This window comes from Propithecus coquereli, unplaced genomic scaffold, assembly GCF_000956105.1.
Source record: "Propithecus coquereli isolate 6110/MARCELLA unplaced genomic scaffold, Pcoq_1.0 Scaffold15780, whole genome shotgun sequence".
Taxonomy (NCBI): domain Eukaryota; kingdom Metazoa; phylum Chordata; class Mammalia; order Primates; family Indriidae; genus Propithecus; species Propithecus coquereli.
The window spans coordinates 4,979-24,621 of record NW_012140281.1 but is presented as its reverse complement, the minus strand read 5'-3'; the positions used below and the strand labels follow the sequence as shown (position 1 = coordinate 24,621).

The 19,643-nt window shown below is 41.8% G+C and overlaps 1 protein-coding gene across 1 annotated transcript; it reads right to left on the bottom strand.

Moving 5' to 3' along the window:
- Positions 1 to 18,269: 18,269 nt before the first annotated feature.
- Positions 18,270 to 19,433, bottom strand: LOC105807405 (protein FAM127A-like). The gene has a single exon (XM_012640785.1). The coding sequence runs from the start codon at positions 19,367 to 19,369 to the stop codon at positions 19,031 to 19,033; it is 339 nt and encodes a 112-aa protein (XP_012496239.1). The 5' UTR covers positions 19,370 to 19,433; the 3' UTR covers positions 18,270 to 19,030.
- Positions 19,434 to 19,643: the final 210 nt, after the last annotated feature.

Sequence of the window (19,643 nt, the reverse complement as noted above, 5' to 3'; positions counted from 1 at the left end):
AACTGGGTGGCTTAAACAACAGAAATTGATTGCCTCACAGTTCTGGAGACTAGGGGTCCAAAATCAAGGTGTCAGCAGGGTTGGTTCCTTCTGAGGCCTGCAAAGGAAGGGTCTGTTCTGGGTCTCCCTCCTTGGCCTGTAGAGGCCTGTAGTCTCCTGAGTCTTTCTCTTCACATCGTATTCCCTGTATTCATATCTGTCTCTGTGTCCACCTTATATAAGGACGCTCGTCATATTGGATCAAGTCTTGTCCTAATAACTTTATTTAACCTGATTACCTCTGTAAAGACCCTATTTGCAAATAAAGTCATGTTCCGAGATACTGGGGATTAGGACTCCCAACATATCCTTCTGGGGGGTACACAATTCAACCCTTAGCAAGTCTCATATTTGTATCGGTGTCTTCAAGAGAAAACCTCTCTGGCCTGGCCTATCCATGTAGCCTCCCTTATTCTAGATCCTATATGTCATTTCACTCTGAAATGGGTGGAAGCCCCTGGCTCCTTTTAGTACAGCAAGTTTATGGAAGGAGAGAGGGAGATAGAGGGAAGAAGGGATAGGGAGAGAGAGAGAGAATTAATCTCAGTGCAGTTCAGGGTGCCTGTATTGGCCCTGTGAGCATATATGTAACTTTTATTTTCTGGTCCTTGTTGCACAGCTTTGGAGAAATGATAATTCAGCATGCTCACTCTGCAATATCTCCTTCCTATCAAAAGTATCTCTCCGTAAGTAGGTCTATATATTGGTCTTGGGACCTGGGTAATTTTCTGGAGTTATAAATTATCCTAATAGTTTCTTACACATTCCAAAATCTTTATATGACATGATAATGTAGGGATACAAGAGCATGTTAGCAATACAGATAAATGTTTTTATAGCAATGTACTGAAATTTGAGAAATTATTATATTGGTGGTGAATTACATTGGTGCATTCAGCTCTCTAATCATTATCTAGTTGTATGTCACAGTTGGTTAACATATGATATAATTATAATGACCAACTTAGTATAATGCTTTCACAATTCATATGTCATTTTCTTTAATCTTCTCTGCAAATCTTGATTAATTGACTGTTCATTCATCAGTCGGTTATTAGTTATTAAGTACTTCCTATGTCCTAGGCACTGTACTATGAACTGTCAATACATCATTGCAAAATTATGACCCAAGTCTTCAAGGAATTTACTGTATATTTGGCTGTAGCAGACAAAGACATGTATGTGGAGTTTCAGCTTTGGATTTGATTAAGAAGGGCTTGAGACCACGCTTGGTCACACGAGCTGTATGACACTATGCAAATTTCTTAAACTTCCTAAGCCACTATTTCCTCATCTGTAAAGTAGGTAACATAATACCGATATACTAGGGTCCCTATGAGGATTCAATGAGATGGCAAATGTAAAGTTCTGAGCATTAAACAAATGGGACATACTGTAATTGTACCAACAACAATAATTTTACTATGTTTTTAGCATATGATAATGATGTGGGGCCTGTATGTGGCACAGTGGGAGCATAAATGAAAGAACAATTAAATTTGCCCTTACGTGAGGCAGGACCATCTCAATAGAGGAAGTGGTAAATTAGTTGAGATTTGATTCCAATCTAAGAGGGCCACCTCTATTTGAGATACTGAAGAATGACAGTATGGTTAGCATATAAAAGTTAGGAACAGGACATGATCGGAGTTGAGATGGCACAGGTAGAAGGCTACATCATGAAGGGTCACGTATGTCATGCTAAGGCATATATCAATTATTGTGTAATCACTGGAGAACAATGGAAAGACATCAAATGGGGGACTTATTTCATAAGATTTGAGTTTCAATGTTCAGTCTGGGGCTGAAATTAAAGATAGATTGTGGTGGCCAGGCGTGGTGGCTCACACCTGTAATCCTAGCACTCTGGGAGGCCGAGGCATGTGTATCGTTTGAGTTCAGGAGTTCGAGGCCAGCCTGAGCAAGAGCGAGACCCCGTCTCTACTAAAAATAGAAAGAAATTAATCGGACAACTAAAAATATATAGAAAAAATTAGCCGGGCATGGTGGCGCATGCCTGTAGTCCCAGCTACTCGGGAGGCTGAGGCAGGAGGATTGCTTGAGCCCAGGAGTTTAAGGTTGCTGTGAGCTAGGCTGACACCATGGTACTCTAGCCCAGGCAACAGAGTGAGACTCTATCTCAAAAAAAAAAAAAAATAGATTATGGGGAGGATGGAATGTGGTCCAAGATCAATAATGAGTATTTTTGCAAGTGATAGTTATTGAGGGCTTGAAGACAGAGGATGGGAAGATAAAAGTAACATTTAGATTCATTAGAACTTGATACTTAGTTAGTGATTGGAGGGAGGTAGGGATGTGGGATGGGTCCAAGTTTCTGGCTTAGGCAACTGGCCTATACTTGGACCTACCATGGGCCAGGCTCACTCTAGCTTTTCATATTCCTTTACCTGGAATATTCCCTATTTCCTCTTTGGCTTTCCATAACTTTCACCAGATTAATTCCAACTCACTGGGTCTATTCATTTCATTCAGAAGTTCTTCCTGAACCACCAAGTCTATTTTAGTAGTTCCTCTAATGGGCATCCAATAGGTCCTCAAACTTTCATAGAGCACCATACTGAAATAGGATGAATCTCATTAAATTGTGGATATACAACCCATATTTTTAAACAGATTTTAAAATCAACTTTAGATTGTGGTATAATTTATGTACAATAAAATCATCCATTTTTTTTTTTTTTGAGACAGAGTCTTATTCTGTTGCCCAGGCTATAGTGCTGTGGCATCAGCCTAGCTCACAGCAACCTCAAACTCCTGGGCTCAAGCGATCCTTCTGCCTCAGCCTCCCGAGTAGCTGGGACTACAGGCATGTGCCACCATGCTCGGCTAATTTTTTCTATATATTTTTAGTTGTCTGATTAATTTCTTTCTATTTTTAGTAGACACGGAATCTCACTCTTGCTCAGGCTGGTTTTGAACTCCTGAGCTCAAACAATCCACCTGCCTCGGCCTCCCAGAGTGCTAGGATTACAGGCGTGAGCCACCGCGCCCGGCCAAAATCATCCATTTTAAGTATACACTTTAATGCATTTTGAAATAAATACAAACATACTTACATGTATGTATGTCTGAGTGCGTGTGGTTTAATTGCCTCCTATTCACCCCATTGGTGAGGGAAGGATTCCTATCCTAAGACTATGGGAATGGCTGAACATACACCTGATACGAGACAGATGAGATCGACAGCAGTTTATTAACCATGTATACTCACAGCCTGGGAGAGGAGGGCACCACGCGCCACATGGGTTTGCACTCAGGAACAGAGTGAACAACCAGGGGCTTTGGGAGACAGTCTTTGTAGTATCAACCAGGCGCCCCTGGTTCCTGTGGGAGGATGTGACTGACTTGTTTGAATAATTCTGTGGGTTGGCAGGGAACTGAAACCTGCTAATCATGTAAAAAAAAGGAACTGTACCTGGTCCTTTTGGTAGGAAGGGTTGTTTGGCTGGGGGACTTTATCTAAGGGACAAAAATGCAGAGGAGAACTTGCATTTAGGCCATCTGAGCCCCTCCCAGGTTCACCAGATGTCAAGGCAGCTTACAAGACCTTAATTTTAGGCCTTACAGCATAGTATGTATATGCACATATACATAAACATGCATATATACATAGGCATAGACATATATACAGGTATGGGTATGTGTAAACACTACCACAATCAAGATATAGAACATTTCTATTACCCCAAAATATTTGTTTGTGCCTCTGCAGCCAGTCATACCTCTAACCCAAGAAATCTAGCACTCAAGATTAGTTTTGCCTATTCTAGAACTTCATATGAATGAATTATATAGCATGTACTATTTTGTGTCTGGCTTCCTTTACTCAGTATAATACTTTCTATATTCATCCATGTTCTAGCATGTATTAGTAGTTTATTCCTTATTATTGCTAGGTAGTATTCCAAATATATGGATATATAATATTTGGTTTATTCCATAACCTGTTTGATTAAAATGTGGGTATTTTCCACTTTGGGGCAATTATAAATAAAGCTACTATGAAAATAATTATGCAAGTTTTTATTTGGTCATATGTTTTCACATCTAAGGCAAACAACCTGGAGTGGAATTTCTGGATCATATGGTTAGTATATATTTAACTTTATAACAAACTGCCAAACTGTTTTCCAAGTGGCTCCATAATTACATACTCCCATCAGCTTTTTATGAACATTCCAGTTCCCCTACATCCTCACCAACTCTTGGTATTGTCATTACCTTTAATTTATTATTTCTAATTTTGGACATTCTAGTGTGTGAGTCTAATCTCATTGTAGTTTTAATTTTTATTTCTCTGATGAATATTAATATTAAGCATATTTTTCATGTCCTTATTGTCCATTCATATGTCTCCTTTTATGAAGAATCTGTTCAAGTCATCCATTTTTTAAATTATGTCATTTTTTCTTTTTCTTACTGAGTTACAGTAGTTTTTTAAATATTCTAGATACTAGTCCTTTATCATGTACATGTATGTCAAATATTTTCTTTAGGTATGTACTTTGCTTTTCAATTTTTTAAAAATTATCTTTTGAAGATTAATAGATTTTTATTTATATGAAGTCCAATTTATAATTTTTGTCTTTTATAATTTAAGGCCCTCTAAAATCCAGATGCCAAGATAGAATTAGACATTCAATGGCTTTATGAGGAAAACATCTGTGGAGGATGAAGAAGATGGGGATAAGGGAAAGGTGGGGAGAGCCTTCAGACCATGTCATGGGTCTGACACCTGTGAAAGGAGAGAAGGAGGGAAGGAAGGAAGAGTCTCAGTCTGCACTTTGAGCCTGAGAAAATCTTGTTCTGGCTAATGGTGAATCCAGAGCAGATTGTCTGTTATTGAAGTCCTGTGTCAGACAGGAATGTTATGGCTCTGGTACACCTGCTTTGCTCAGTCATTGGCTGGTAGCAGCCGAGGAGAGTGTGACCTCAACGTGAACACTGCATTGGGTCCAAAAGCACAGCAGCTGGAAGGTGGCTGCTCACAATTATTCTCGTAGGAGGCTGTCTTAAGGAGAGATCTGAGTGACACATTTCCTTGGCTACCTCAGTTTATCCCTTGTGCAGCACAGACGTACTTCTCCATGCAGATTAGGGAAGCATCTACTTCATGGTTCCCATGGCCTCTTTTCCTGAGAGGAAATTTATAAGAGATAGATTAGTATAAGGAACTATAGCCCCAACCACTGTAATTGCTTTCTTCAGCCACAATTGTTACTCATTTTTTCCCTTCTCCATTATCCATTTTAAAATCCCATCATTTTCAGATATTACCATGATGGTTAGTGTTAGGTGTCAACTTGACTGGATTAAGGGATACCCAGATAGCTGGTAAAGCATTATTTCTGGGTATGTCTGTGAGGGTTTATCCAAGAGAGATTGGTATTTGAATCAGTGGACTGAGTAAGGAAGGTCCACCTTCACCCAATGTGGGCAGGCTCCACCCAATCAGCTGAAGGCCTGGATAGAATAAAAAGGAAAAGGAAAGGCTAATTCACTCTTTCCTGTAGAGCTGAGACACCCTTCTTCTCCCACCCTTGGATATCAGAACTCCAGGTTCTCCAGCCTTTGAACTCTGGACTTGCACCAGTGGCTCTCCCTGTGCCCTGTGCCAGGTTCTCAGACCTTTGGCCTGGGACCGAGAGTCACATCACTGGCTCTCCTGCTTTTCAGGTCTTTGAACTTGGAATGAACCATGCCACCAGCTTCCCTGGTTCTCCAGTTTACAGATGGCATATTGTGGGACTTCTCAGCCTCCATAATCACGCAAGCCAATTCCTCTAATAAGTCCCCTCTCTTCATTGGGCCAGGCGTGGTGGCTCACGCCTGTAATCCTAGCACTCTGGGAGGCCGAGGCAGGAGGATTGCTTGAGCTCAGGAGTTCAAGACCAGCCTGAACAAGAGTGAGACCCCGTCTCTAACAACATCAACAAAAAAGATAAATTCCCTCTCATCTATCTATCTAATCTCCTATTGGTTCTGTTTCTCTAGAGAACCCTGACTAATTCCATCACCTTGCAGGTCTTGGTGGCTTACCTGGTGGTAAGACTCAAGTCTCATTCTTTAAGGGCCTGAGGCCTTGACAACCATATTTTACTCAGCCCAGAGTGGCTGAAAATGTGCAAGAATTCACAGTTAAAATTGAGCAAGGGAGTACCAGGAGGTGCCCAACTGAATTACTTGAGTTCTACACATTTCCCTTTTTGCACCAACTGTGTAAAAGCAACTCGACCCCTTCTGCTGATTAAGGTCAATTACCGCTGCTAATAGTTGACCCTTCTTATCCACTGGTTCAAAGAAACAAGAAGTCCAAAGTGCTCAGGTGATAACTATAGCTTATAGTTCAAAGGGACACTTGCTGTGTCTCCTGATAAAACTGCACCCCCTTGAGGAAGAGGACCTCTGACTTTGCAGAGCTTGAGCTGCTGGGACTGGGAATATAATTTGCTCCAGTGTGTCATTTGGAGTGATGTAAATAGGGCCACTTCTGAATCCACTTCTTTGTTCTCACACTCATGTATTATTCTTATTGATGACACAGCACTACATAGAGTTCTCTGATTTAATGCATATACTGGGTCTGATGGATGGCACCCTATCCTTGCAGAGTATTTCTTCTGAGATCAAACTTTAGCTATGTGTTTAGAAGACCATTCTAGCATGCTACAATTACAGCTTCTTTCTGTATAGTGTCATAGTTGATATGACCAGTGGATTCTATAGTTTCAGAAGCACTCTCACACCTCTTTCTTTGTGAAGTGGGACGCTATGGTATGTGGACGTACATGCCTGTGAATTATGCATTCTCTAAGATTCCAGATAGTGCTGTTGGCTGAGACTATGTGGCAGGAAAGGGAAAACCATTCTGAGAATAGGTATCTACCCCTGTGAGGGCAAACTCTTAGCCTTTCCAAGCCCCCAAATAACTAATTTGCCACCAAGCAGCCTATTGGTCTCCTAGGGAAATTGTTTTATACACACACACACACACACACACACACACACACACACATACACACATATATAACTTGTCACTGACTTGAAGCTCAGAAATTATAATTTATTGATGAATTACCATGGTTCTCTATTGCAGGCAGGTTGTGCATTCAGAGGCAATAGTAACTATATTGGCCTTGGTGAGATTCCAAAACATTAGGGGCTGTCTTCATGCCATTTCTGGGGTGACTAATGAGGAATGCTGGCTAATTTCCATTGGCTGAATCATTTTGTCTACTCAGTGCTTCTTCCACAGTACATGCTTTCTGATGGACATTAACATGTGATGAGAAAAATTTTTACTCTCTGTATCAACTGCCATAAGTCCATGCATATGCTTTTACCCTAAAAATCTTTGTTTCTAACCCTCTGGTCCTTTTTTATCCAAGCCAGAGAGCCAGGTCATTGGTTAATGACTACAAATCTGTATATATTCTCAGCTCAGGCCACTTCTACACAAAGTGGATGGTCAGGTGCACTACTCACAGTTCTGCCCATTTAAATGATTTTACTGCTCCACTGACTATCAAGACCACCCTGAGTATAGCTGTAATTGCGTTCAATTCTGTCTTGGACCCTCATAGTGAGCCAACCCACTGATAAACCAAGCTTGATCCTTTGCCTTTTCCTTCAACTGGTAGTGTGGTATTTGCCCTCCTCATGTGACCAGAGGTACAAGCTAAGGTAATGGCACTGGTCAACCATGGTGTCGACACAGAAGTCTGAGCTACCTGCTCATGCAGCTTATTGCATCTCAGCTCCTGCTTGAATTTGACCATGGATGTAGCATTTTCATCTTATAATGGATTTCCATTGGGTGTGTTTGACTTTATGACAAGTAAGGAATAATAGTACCCAGCTCATACCGGATATTTGAAGACACATGGTCACTTATGGCCCCATGGTCAAACATTGTCTGTCAAGGAACAGTAACACAGTTGTTTTTCAAAAGGCACATAATTTTCTGTCGTAAGTGGCATCTTTGTTCCAGAATCTCAGGATCCTGCATTGTGATCACCCCTTGGAAGCTTTGCATAAACTCTAAATTTTCAAAGGACCCAGAATAGCCAAAAGAGTCATGCAAAATAAAAATGAAGTTGCAGGACTCATACTTCCAAATTTCAAAACTTACTACAAAATTATAGTAATCAAGTCAGTGTTGTGCTGGTATAAGAATAGACATATAGATCAATGGAACAGAATTCAGGGCCCTTCTGCCTCAGTGAAATTTCTAGGGATGTGATGGTGTGGGGCATGTCGAGATATCTCTTCTAAGGCAAGGAATAAGTTGTTGCAGCTGGCCCCTTCTACAACCAAAAGAGAGGCACAATGCCTAGTGATCCTCCTTGGATTTTGAAGGCAATATATTCCTCATTTGAGTATGTTACTCTGGCCCATTTACCAAGTGACCTGAAATGCTGCTAGTTTTGAGTAGGGCCAAGAGCAAGAGAAGGCTCTGCAACAATTCCAGCCTTCTGGGCCATAGGATCCAGCAGATCCAATGGTGCTTGAAGTGTCATTTGCAGATAGTGATGCTTTTTGGAGCCTCTGGTAGGCTCCTATAGGCGAATCATAGTGCAGATCTTTAGGATTTTGGAGCAAAGCCCCGTCATCCTCTGAAGATAACTACTATCCTTTTGAGAAACAGCTCTTGGTTTGCTACTGGAGATTAGTAGACACTAAATGTTTACCCGTGGGCCACCAAGTTACCATGCAACCTGAGCTGCCTGTCATGACCTGGTTGGTATCTGACCCACCAAGACATAAGGTTGGTTGTGCACAGCACTCCAATATCATCAAATGGAAGTGGCATATATGTAATTGGGCCCAAGGAGGCCCTGAAGGTACAAATAAATTACATGAGGAAGGGGCCCAATGCCCATGGTTTCCATTCTTGCTACACTGTCTGCTCTTTCCCAGCCTGCACCTATGACCTCATGGGGAGCTTCCTACAATCAGTTGACAGAGGAAAAGAAGATTTGAGCCTGGTTTGCAGATGGCTCTGCACAATATGCAGGGACCACATGAAAGTGGACAGCTGCAGCATTACAACCCCTTTCTGGGACATCCCTGGAGGACAGTGGGGAAGGTAAATCCCTCCGGTGGGCAGACATTCAAGCAGTGCACCTGGTTGTTCACTTTGCTTTAGAGTAGAAATAGTCAGACATGAGATTTTATAGCAATTCATGAGCTTTGGCCAATGCTTTGGCTGCATGGTCAGGGACTTGGGGAGAACATGATTGGAAAATTGATAATAAAGCAATTTGGAGAAGAGGGACGTGAATATACCTCTCTGAGCGGGCCAAAAACATGAAGATATTTGTGTCTTATGTGAAGTCTAAAGCATGACTTCAGCAGAGGAGGCTTTTAATAATCAAGTGGATAGGATGACCTGTTCTGTGAATACCAGTCAGTCTATATCCTTGGCCACCTCTGCCATTGCCCAGTGGGCTCCTGAACAAAGTGGCCATGGTGGCAGGGATGAAAGTTATGCATGGAATCAGCAACATGGACTTCCACTCACCAAGGCCTACCTGACTATGGCCACCACTGAGTACTCAATCTACCAGCAGCAGAGACCAACACTGAGTCCCTGGTACAGCACCATACCCCAGGGTGATCAGTTAGATGCCTGGTGGCAGGTTGATTGTGTTGGACCACTTCCATCATAGACAGGCAGGGTTTTGTTCTTACTGTAATAGACACTCAGATACATATTTTTCTTCCCTTCACACAATGCTTCTGCCGAAACTGTCATCAGTAAACTTACAGAGTGCCTCATCCACTGTCCTGGTATTCCATATAGCATTGCTTCTGACCAAAGAACTCACTTCACAGTAAAAGAAGTGTGGCAATGGGCCCATGATCATGGAATTCACTGATCTGACCATGTTCTCCATCATCCTGAATCAGCTGGCTTGACAGAATGCTCTAAAGGCCTTTTGAAGCTCAGCTACAGCACCAACTAGGTGGCAATACCTTGCAGGGCCAGGGCAAGGTTCTCTAGAAGGCTGTCTATGCTCTGAATCAGTGTTCAATATATAGTGCTGTCCCTCCCATAGTCAGGATTCATGGGCCCAGGAATCAAGGGGTGGAAATGGGAGTAGCACCACTCACCATTTCCTCTAGTGACCCACTAGCAAATTTTTTGCTTCCTGTTGCCATGACTTTATGCTCTGTTGGCTTGGAGGTCTTCGTTCCAGAGGGAGGAATGCTTCCACCAGGAGATACAACAATGGTTCCATTGAACTGGAAGTTAAGACTGCTGCCTGGTCACTCTGGGCTCTTCAAGCCTATGAATTAACAGGCAAAGAAGGAAGTTACAATCCTGACTGGGGTGATTGATCCTGACTACCAAGGGAAAATTGGACTACTACTCCACAATGGAGGTAAGGAAGAGTAATGTCTGGAATACAGAAGATCCCTTAGGACTGTAGTCCCCAACCCCCACGCCATGCACTGGTATCAGTTCATGGCCTGTTAGGGACCAGGCCACAGAGCTCCGCCACTCTCCCCCGCCCCCGTCCGTGGAAAAATTGTCTTCCATGAAACTTAGGAACTGGAGGGCTGCACAGCAGGAAGTGAGCAGCGGGCGAGCTAGCAAAACTTCATCTGTATTTACAGCCACTCCCCATCGCTCACATCACCACCTGAGCTCTGCCTCCCCGCTCCCAGTTTGTGAAAAAATTGTTTTCCATGAAACCAGTCCCTGGTGCCAAAAAGCTTGGGGACCACTGCCTTAAGATATCTTTTGATATTATCATGCCCTGTGATGAAAGTCAATAGAAAAGTACAATAGTCCAATCCAGACAGGATAAATAATGGCCCAGACCTTTCAGGAATGAAGGTTTGTGCCACTCCATCAGGCAAAGAACCATGACCAGCTGATGTGCTTGCTGAAGGCAAAGTGAATATAGAGTGGGTAGTGGAAGAATAATGCAACCATGTGACCAGTTATAGAAACAAGGACTGTAATTGTCCTGGGTATTTTCTTTTAATTTTGCTATGAGTACATTTGTGTGTGTTTAAGTGTGTATCTTTGTTTTCTTTCCTCTCTTATTTCCTTATCATGTAACATAAGATGTATTGACTCTATATAATAGTATTTAAGTATTATTAATTTGATATCATAGTATTTAAGCTATAGGATATCAAGGAAAAAAGTAAACATCACACAAGGACTTTACTTCCTCTTCTTGGGAAGGAGTTAGTGCATTTTTGGCTGTACATAGGATAGTGGTATCATGTTAGGCAAAATTATGACCTTGTTCTTGTCATTATTTGGAAATTAAGTATGGTTTAAGGAGATGAATATGGGTATCAATTTGACAAGGGGTGGACTTGTGATGGTTAATTTTACATGTCAACTTGGCTTGGCCGTGGTACCCAGATATTTGGTAAAACATTATTCTGGATGTTTCTGATCTAGATAGGGCCGCCCCTGGGTTCAGAAAAAGTGTTTTCAGTTTGAAGGGTCAATTTTAAGGTTGAAGCAATAACACTCTGCTCCCCACTAGAGTGGTACCTTAGAGGTCACGACCTGTTTACTACCCTGAAGCTATGGCTACTTTTGGGAGAGACCCTACTATAACTTGCCCCAACATATTCTCTCCTTTTCAGCAGGGTAATTGTTCAGATGGCATGGACTTCTCAAGGTACCACAATGTTTTAGTCATTCCTGAGATCATTGCTTTCTGCTCTCCAAGAGCATGATCATTCTATGGTCAGTCTCCCCTATCGTGTCCAATCTGAGGATGCCATCTGCTTACTGCTGTTGCCAGTTGCTGTCAAAGGCTACCAAAGAATGCTCTATGGCTAATCTCTACACCACCTTCCTCTTTTAGGAAATAGGAATTTCCCCCGAAAAAAGATAAGATTGTCTAGAGCACAGAAAAAAAAATGTAGTCAGTGCAAGGTTAAGTCTCATATGCAAGCACTTCATGAGTTGGGTGTTTCTAATGGGTGTTCAAGTCCCAAAGGATAAGGAGAGGTAATACAAAACAATATTCAAAGTGGGCCAGTGTTCAGCCTAAAAGGACAAATCTGTAAACATAGGGTCTAGATCATGATACCAAACAAACGTCTAATAGTAACAGGAAGGGAGACATAGGTGAGAGCAAGGTGGTTAAACAGTTTCCACCAGATATCTGCTTCTAGCCTAGGACTGACTCTGTTGTTAATAACTGGAGTTGGATTCATGATATTCAGAGCATTATAATCTTCCAGGCTTGCATGACTATGTGTTACTCACACTGCTTATTAGCCTGATACAGATACCATATGGATGCAGTGGGTCAGAAAGTTGAGTATACCACCTCCCTGAGGGTGGACTAAGTTTGGAGGTGAGCTTTCAGCTGTGGCAGGTGGAACTCACCACATCTGGTTACAGCGCCTCCTTGAGGCAATTTCATAACCAGCACTACCTCTATCACAGAGCAGAACATTGAGTGCCAGGAAAGGTGTGCTGTGCAGAGGGAGCCAAGAGTCACAACAGCCCAGAAAAGAGCCACAATACACAAAAGGAAATGCATGATAACCCAGCCTTCACAAATCAATAGAACCCATTCAATGAAAGATCTGTTTGAAAAAAAATCCTGCTATTTTTAAAATGCATTTAGATGCATTAAAAAAACCCAGATTAAGTGGTAATAAAATAGAAAAAAATAAGAGAAAATAAAAAAGATTAAAAATGAATAAATTAAATAATAAATTACATATTAATTTTAAAATGTAAAGATAAAAAAGAAAACATGAAGAAACTGCAAGAGATATCATGTAATTACCCTCTATTGCATAGCAGTAATATAAATTATTTAACCATGTAGAAACTCAAAATTTAAAAAAACAAAATTGAGACTATATCTGCTATAACACCACAAAGGGCTAATAAAATTCATAAATAAGGAACTTACAAAAATCATTTGGAAAACACTCCAACCCTGAAAGAAATGTGGGAATATTATTTGACCAACCCACTCAGAGAAAATGGAAAACAAATGAACAACAAACATATAAACGTGGTTCAACCTTAATGTAATAATCATAGAAAATAAAATAGAATAAATCATTAACAATTCCTTTTGTCTATCAATTTAAAAGAATGAGAAAATATGAACCCTGCTTGTAAGTGTGTAGTGAGGGGAACTGTCTTATAGTCTGCTAGTGAGAGTAAAAATTAATACATGCTTTTTGTACAGCAATTTTCAAAAATGTATTCAGTTTCAAAACACTCATACCTTTTATATAATAACCCAATTTTTAGCACTCTAACCTAAAGAAATAACCACAAAAATATATGGACATTTATGTTTAAAAATAGTGATCAAAGCATTAGTTAAAGTAAGAAAATAATTTGGGCAGTCATATATCACAAAAAAACAGAATAATTAGATATATTATGGTGCATTCATATTATACAGGCATTATAATTAGGTTTTCTTAAATGCTGTGCTGATATAAGTTATGGTTCATGGCATAAAATAACTGACATGGCTGGATCCACAACCATATATGATCATAATTACATAATTTAAGAGCTATTTAAATAGTTCTTGAAGGAAAAATATAACACGTTAAATTGATTATCATGGGTGATATTCCTTTTCCATTTGGTACTATTCTGTTTATTCCAAGGTTTCCACAATGATCACATATCACATTTCTAATCAGATACTGATTAAGTCTAAGCCCTTACTCCATTGTTAGGTGAACAGCAGGATCTCCTTCCCTTCCCACTAAGGGGCCAACTCTGCCCTCAGCAGAGGAATGGTCCAGAGCATCTATATGAGAAAGAAAAGACTATTCAAGGTGTCCACTCAGGGGTTTGGGGTGAGCAGCTCCTTTTGACTCAACCACAAATCAGACAATGGCTGCCCATGGTGGGTCCAAGAGGACTTGCTCCTCAGGGATAGGTACCACCAGGAGGAGACAAGCAGGAAGGCCCCCAGGATTGTGACTCTCTGGCTTGATCCAATTATCCCTAATTATCATCAAGGAAAACAGATTCCCAGGAACTGATTTAGCCTATCTATTAGCACAGTTTCAACTATCTTAAGAAACCAGTAAGTTGTATAAAAACCAACGACTTCTTTTTCAAATAATTTAAATTGTTCAATTAACTTCAACAGGACTTTGCTATATTAACATATAAACATAATGAATTAATGAGGTTTCATAGTCTTAGTGCACATAATGTATATTAACATATAAACATAATGAATTAATGAGGTTTCATAGTCTTAGTGCACATAATGTAGCTCCATGTATAGCCCAGCAAATCACAGGACACAGAATTAATGGATGGCAAAATTTACCTGCCAAATAAAAAGAAGAAAACATAAAGATATACCAGTGTGATGCATATTAATCTTTCCACTTTTCTGGAAAAATCACCCATACATGGAAATGAGGCAAAAAGATGACTGCACCACCTTTTAACATCAGGGCAGGGGAGTTCTCTAAAAACCGTACCTGAGAACCATCTGAGTCTATCAGTATTTAACTTTGACCAACAACTGACTAGGGAGAAGACATTTTAAAATACAATGCTGTAGATTTAAGAGGTTAATTTGTAGAAATATGGCTAAGAAACAATATTTTTCTGGACATCGACCAAATTTGTACCTAAATTAACAATTTTATTATCACATTCTTTTCCCCATAGATCCTTAAATGACTTTTTGAACTAGCTCTGTCATTCTGCTGGTTCCCTGAATAATGAGTTAAACAAAATATTGACAGGTGTTCACCAACACACTGTGTGAAAACTATGGTTTTATAACAATTTGAGACTTGTAAGCCTCTTATTACACAAATTTTCTCTATCAGGATTGCCCTGGAACTCCAGGTCTCAGGGCACTAAACTATTCAAAGGCCACACTGTCCTCTCTGTGCCTGTATTTTCCATGTTAAATTGTGTGTGTGTGTGTGTGTGTGTGTGTCACAAAGTTTGTGTAACTTTACCTTAATTATAGGCTTTAGGTCAATATTGGCCCCAAGCACCAAAAACAACAAAAAAAAGGTTAATTCCATTTTCCCTCTCTTGCCTGTTATATTAATTTTCCTTTTATCAGTCTTTGTTTCTCCTTCCATTGATATACACTTTGGAGGTGTGGCTTCATGGTGGGAGATAAAATAGATTGTTAAGAAGGAAGTGAGTGAAATAAAGCAAGAATGATAATAACTACAAGTGGTGAGACTGCACAGTGATTGCTATGGACTGATGTTTATGTTTTCCCTCTCCCTGAAAATTCATATATTGAAGCCCTAATCACCAATGTGATGGTATTTGGAGGTGGGGCCTTTGGGAGGTAATTAGGTTTAGTTGAGGTCAGGAGGGCAAAGCCCCCGTGATGGGATTAATGTCCTTATAAAAAGAGGAAGAGACAAGAGCCTTTTTCCTCTGCAAATGTTAGAGGACACAGCAAGGGGGTGGCCTACAATCCAGGAAGAGGGCCCTCATCAGACACCGAATCTCTCATTTTGATCTTGGACTTTATAACCTCCAGAACTGTGAGAAATAAATGTTTGTTATTTAAGTTATCCAGTCTGTGGTAATTTGTTATAGTAGCCTGAGCTAAGACAATAATGAAAAAGAATCTCTCTTCACAAATACCATTTCTTCTGTTCTTTATGGAATCTTGTGAAAATGTTCATGATTAATTCTTGCAAACTATTACCCTCCCCAAGACATCTGTAGCATGAAAGAGGACTTGGAACGATAGAACTAGTATAGTCTAAGGAACAATTGCCCAACAGGGCCATTCTGCCAGGAGAAAGAAAACTGCAGGGCCATTGTTGTTGAGGAGGGTAGGGGGTTACTGACATCGTTCAAAGGATACTCAGCAGGTCCCTACCCATTCTACCTGCCTCAAGAGCCAATGGACATGGATCTCAGGGAATATGCTGGATCTATTTAGCAATATAAACTGCTTCCAAACACTTTTCCAACTGCTTCAGCAGAATCTATGTTTAAAACCAAACAGTGAACATGCTCAACACATTGTCCTTTGTATCCAACCAGGAAAGAAGACTGCCAGCACCTTGAATTGGCACCTCATAATTAGCCTGGTTTCAGTTGTTTTTAAAACCCTGTGAATAATTAAATCTTCATTTTATTAAGCAATTTAAATTTTTCCTCTGACTTCAAGACTTTGTCCTACTACCTGCCAAACTGCACAGTAATGATGTTTTCACTATTTGGAGGAACAAAACCACAATCAATCAGGGGCCAGGAAACTTTTTCTGTAAAGGACCAGCTAGTAAATATTTTAGACATTATGGGCCATAAAGTTTCTGTTGGTACTACTCCACTCTGTCATTGCAGAGTGAAAGGGAGCCATAGATGACACACAGACAAATGAGAATGGCTGTGTCTCTATAAAATTTTATTTACGAAAACAGGAGGTGAGCTGCTTTTAGCCCATGGGCTGTAGTTTCCTAAACCCCTGACTCAATTGAATCATCTCAAAGAGGACAATCAGCTGAGAGCAGGAGAAGGAGTAGAAAGGAGGAAGTACCAAGCACCTGGTGTCACAGAATAGGAGGTGACCAGTAGGGTGTGAAGACGTGGGGCAAAGAGCCACGGTGGACCCTCAAAGCAAACTTCATAAGAGCTAGTCTGTTTAACCATTTAGGCATTTTTTTTCCTGGGTTGACTGAATCAGTTTGTTTACTACATATATTTCTACAATTTTTTATTTGGTGGTGGTGAGGTATACCTTTTTTTCATTCATTTTAAATTTTTTTAGTATTTTATACTTATTTAGTAGTCACAGGACAAGGCTACTTCCATTCTATCATTTAGAATGGTAGAATATCCGTGCCATGGAAGTTGCTAAACATTAAAAGGGAAAAGCTTGTGAATAAAATAAATTTCAAACTATTACAAAAAAAAATCAAGATATATTATCAGATAATGTATCTCCAGTTCCATGTACAGTCCTGCAAACCATAGCACATAAATGCTGCTATAGTTTGAATGTTTTTGTCCCCTTTCAAATTTCATGTTGAAACTTAATCCCCAATACAACAGTATGGAGAAGGGTGGCCTTTTGGGAGATGTTTAGAGCCCTCATGAATGGATTAATGTTGCTATAAAAAGGCTTGCAGGAACGGGTGCTCTCTCCTCTGTCATGTGAGGACATACAGTCCGTCCTCATTTGCCCTTCTGCCTTCCACCTTGTGAGGGCTTAGTCAGGGAAAGTCTTGATCTTGGACATCTCAGCCTTGAGAACTGTAAGAATAAATTTCTGTTCTTTATAGAGTACCCAGTCTATGGTATTCTGATATAGCTACACAAAAGGGACTAAAAACAAATGGGAAAAGATAACCTGTTCAAATCATGAAAGAGAGAGTTAAACAGTGAAGAAACATCTGTATCATTCATTCCTCTAACTCATGTCCTGCAAAATCACCAAAACCTAGAAACAGGGCAAAGTTGACTGCACATACATTTAACATCACAACAGAACATTGTCCTATAAGCCCAACTGTGTCTCACCTGAAACAGGTATATTTAACTTTGTTAACCAACAATTGATGAGAGAATAAAGGCTTTTTATAGTACCATAAATCTAAGAGATTAAACTGTAGCTAAACCATAAGTAGTGATGATTTTTTTCTGGCTGTTAGGGAAGTTTATATATAGTTTTATTGTCCTGCAGGTCATCTAAATTAACATTCTCATTTCTGAATTTTTTTCTCACTACCTACATAATCAAGAATTGATAAATGCTTTTTAATACCACCTATATCATTCTGTTGGTTCCCTGAATAATGGGATAAATAAAAGTTTGACAGCTCTTCACTAACAATCTGTGTGGGATTTATGGTTTGTAACAACTTGGAAGTCCTACTTTCAAACCACTTTTTGGAAATGAGGAAACCTCTTCCAAAGAGCCCTCCGGCTGACTTCTGACAGAGCCATGTCCAAAGGGCGTGAAGATCCATTTCCTAAAAGACTTGGGACAATCCTAACTGGTTTAGAGGATTCATCGTCTGGGACTGAATGGTCACCAGTGGGTCTCCATCCTGAGGACAACCATAAGATTCTATCTTAAATGTTTTATGACACAGGAGTCAACACTAGCCACTCAATGGCAGGGAACAGAGCTTATGAACAAGATATGAATCCCATTTAAATGACCACAAGGAGAAAAGTACCATATGCATTGAGACTCGATTTCTTTTTCAATAGTGTCTGACATTTATTGAAAATAAGGAAAAGACTTTTCTCCAGGAATGTAAAGGAGTTGGGCAGAAGATAGCAGTAATTTTGTTCACCAAAAAGCACCTCACTGTGAAAACACTGCAAATTCAAAAGAGAAATGGATTCTAGAAAAAACTAACTGGTCCATAGGAGAAAATGAGTGACTGGATTTGGACACCAGGCACACCTGGGCCCTGCCAGCCATCTGACAGGAACACAATGGGTGGCCAGCTGTCTGATCATTGTCCAAGGGCTGTGGCCAGCTCAGATACCTCCAAGGTGAGTCCAGATCACTAAGAACGGCAGTCTGCTGGTGGGATGTGGTGGATGGAGATAGTGATGGCAGTGGCAGTGGCAGCACAGGTATATGAGCAGAATGATGCAGCAGTCTGGCAGTGTGGCACGGGGGCGGTGGGCAGCGGCCAGCTGTGGGTGGTCTGTCCAGTGTGTAACAGGACCCTGGCTTGCAGCTGGAGCACAGGACAGCGTCCAGATGTGCATGGGAGGGGCTGGGCTGGCAGGAGAGGGCGGCGGCGCTCTCCAGAGCAAGGCCTAGAGACAGCAGCGCCAGCCTGGAGCGCTATTCCTGGAACAAAGGCAAGCACGACACAGGAGGGGACGGGAACGCACTGGAGATCACGGCGACTCGAGGTGTGGGGAGGGAGGTGCAGCGGGAGGGCGCCGCTGGCGACCCTGGAGGCAGCAACTGGCACAGAGGACCCTCCCCAGAGCACCCGCCCCTAGGCCCGAGGGTCTCCGGGCCTAGAAGTCCTCGTCCTCCTCCCATCCAAAGACCCGCTTCATCTCGGCCAGGAAGCCCCGGTAATCGTTGAGGAGGGGGCTGTTCTTCTTGATGTAGGGGATCACCCACTGCAGGGCCGGCCCCGTGAGGCGGGTGATGAGGAACGTCACCTTCAGGGCGTCGCTGGAGAACGTCTTCTCGTCCACGAACATGTACGAGCCCGTCTGCACGATGAACTCCGGGAGCCGGTCGGTATCGCCGTCAAACGTCTCGGGAAAGGGAATCGGGTTCCTCCACCGACGCGCGTCGGCCCGAAGAGGCCTGGCCAGGAGGGTCTTTATCACCTGCGCCCGATCCATCGCGCCCGGCTTGTTCTGCTGAGCTCCGCTGGGCTGCACAGGGGGGAGCGCCCAGGCGTCGGCGGAAGTGCACGTCCACGGAGGCGGGCCCAACCCCCGGGGCGGACTGTGGGCGGAGTCATGGGGAACTGCCCCAGCGCCGGAGCGGGCCCCGCCCACAAGGCGAGTGGTCGCTAGTGCGCCGGTGCGTCACGAGGAGCACACAGGCTAAGGGGCCTGGGGAGGGGGGGCGGGATGTGGGGCGGGCCTGGCGTCCTCGAGGAGGCGGGGCCAG

Excerpts from the sequence above, each read along its gene's own strand:
- LOC105807405 (XM_012640785.1), bottom strand. The coding sequence starts at position 19,369 with ATGGATCGGGCGCAGGTGATAAAGACCCTCCTGGCCAGGCCTCTTCGG.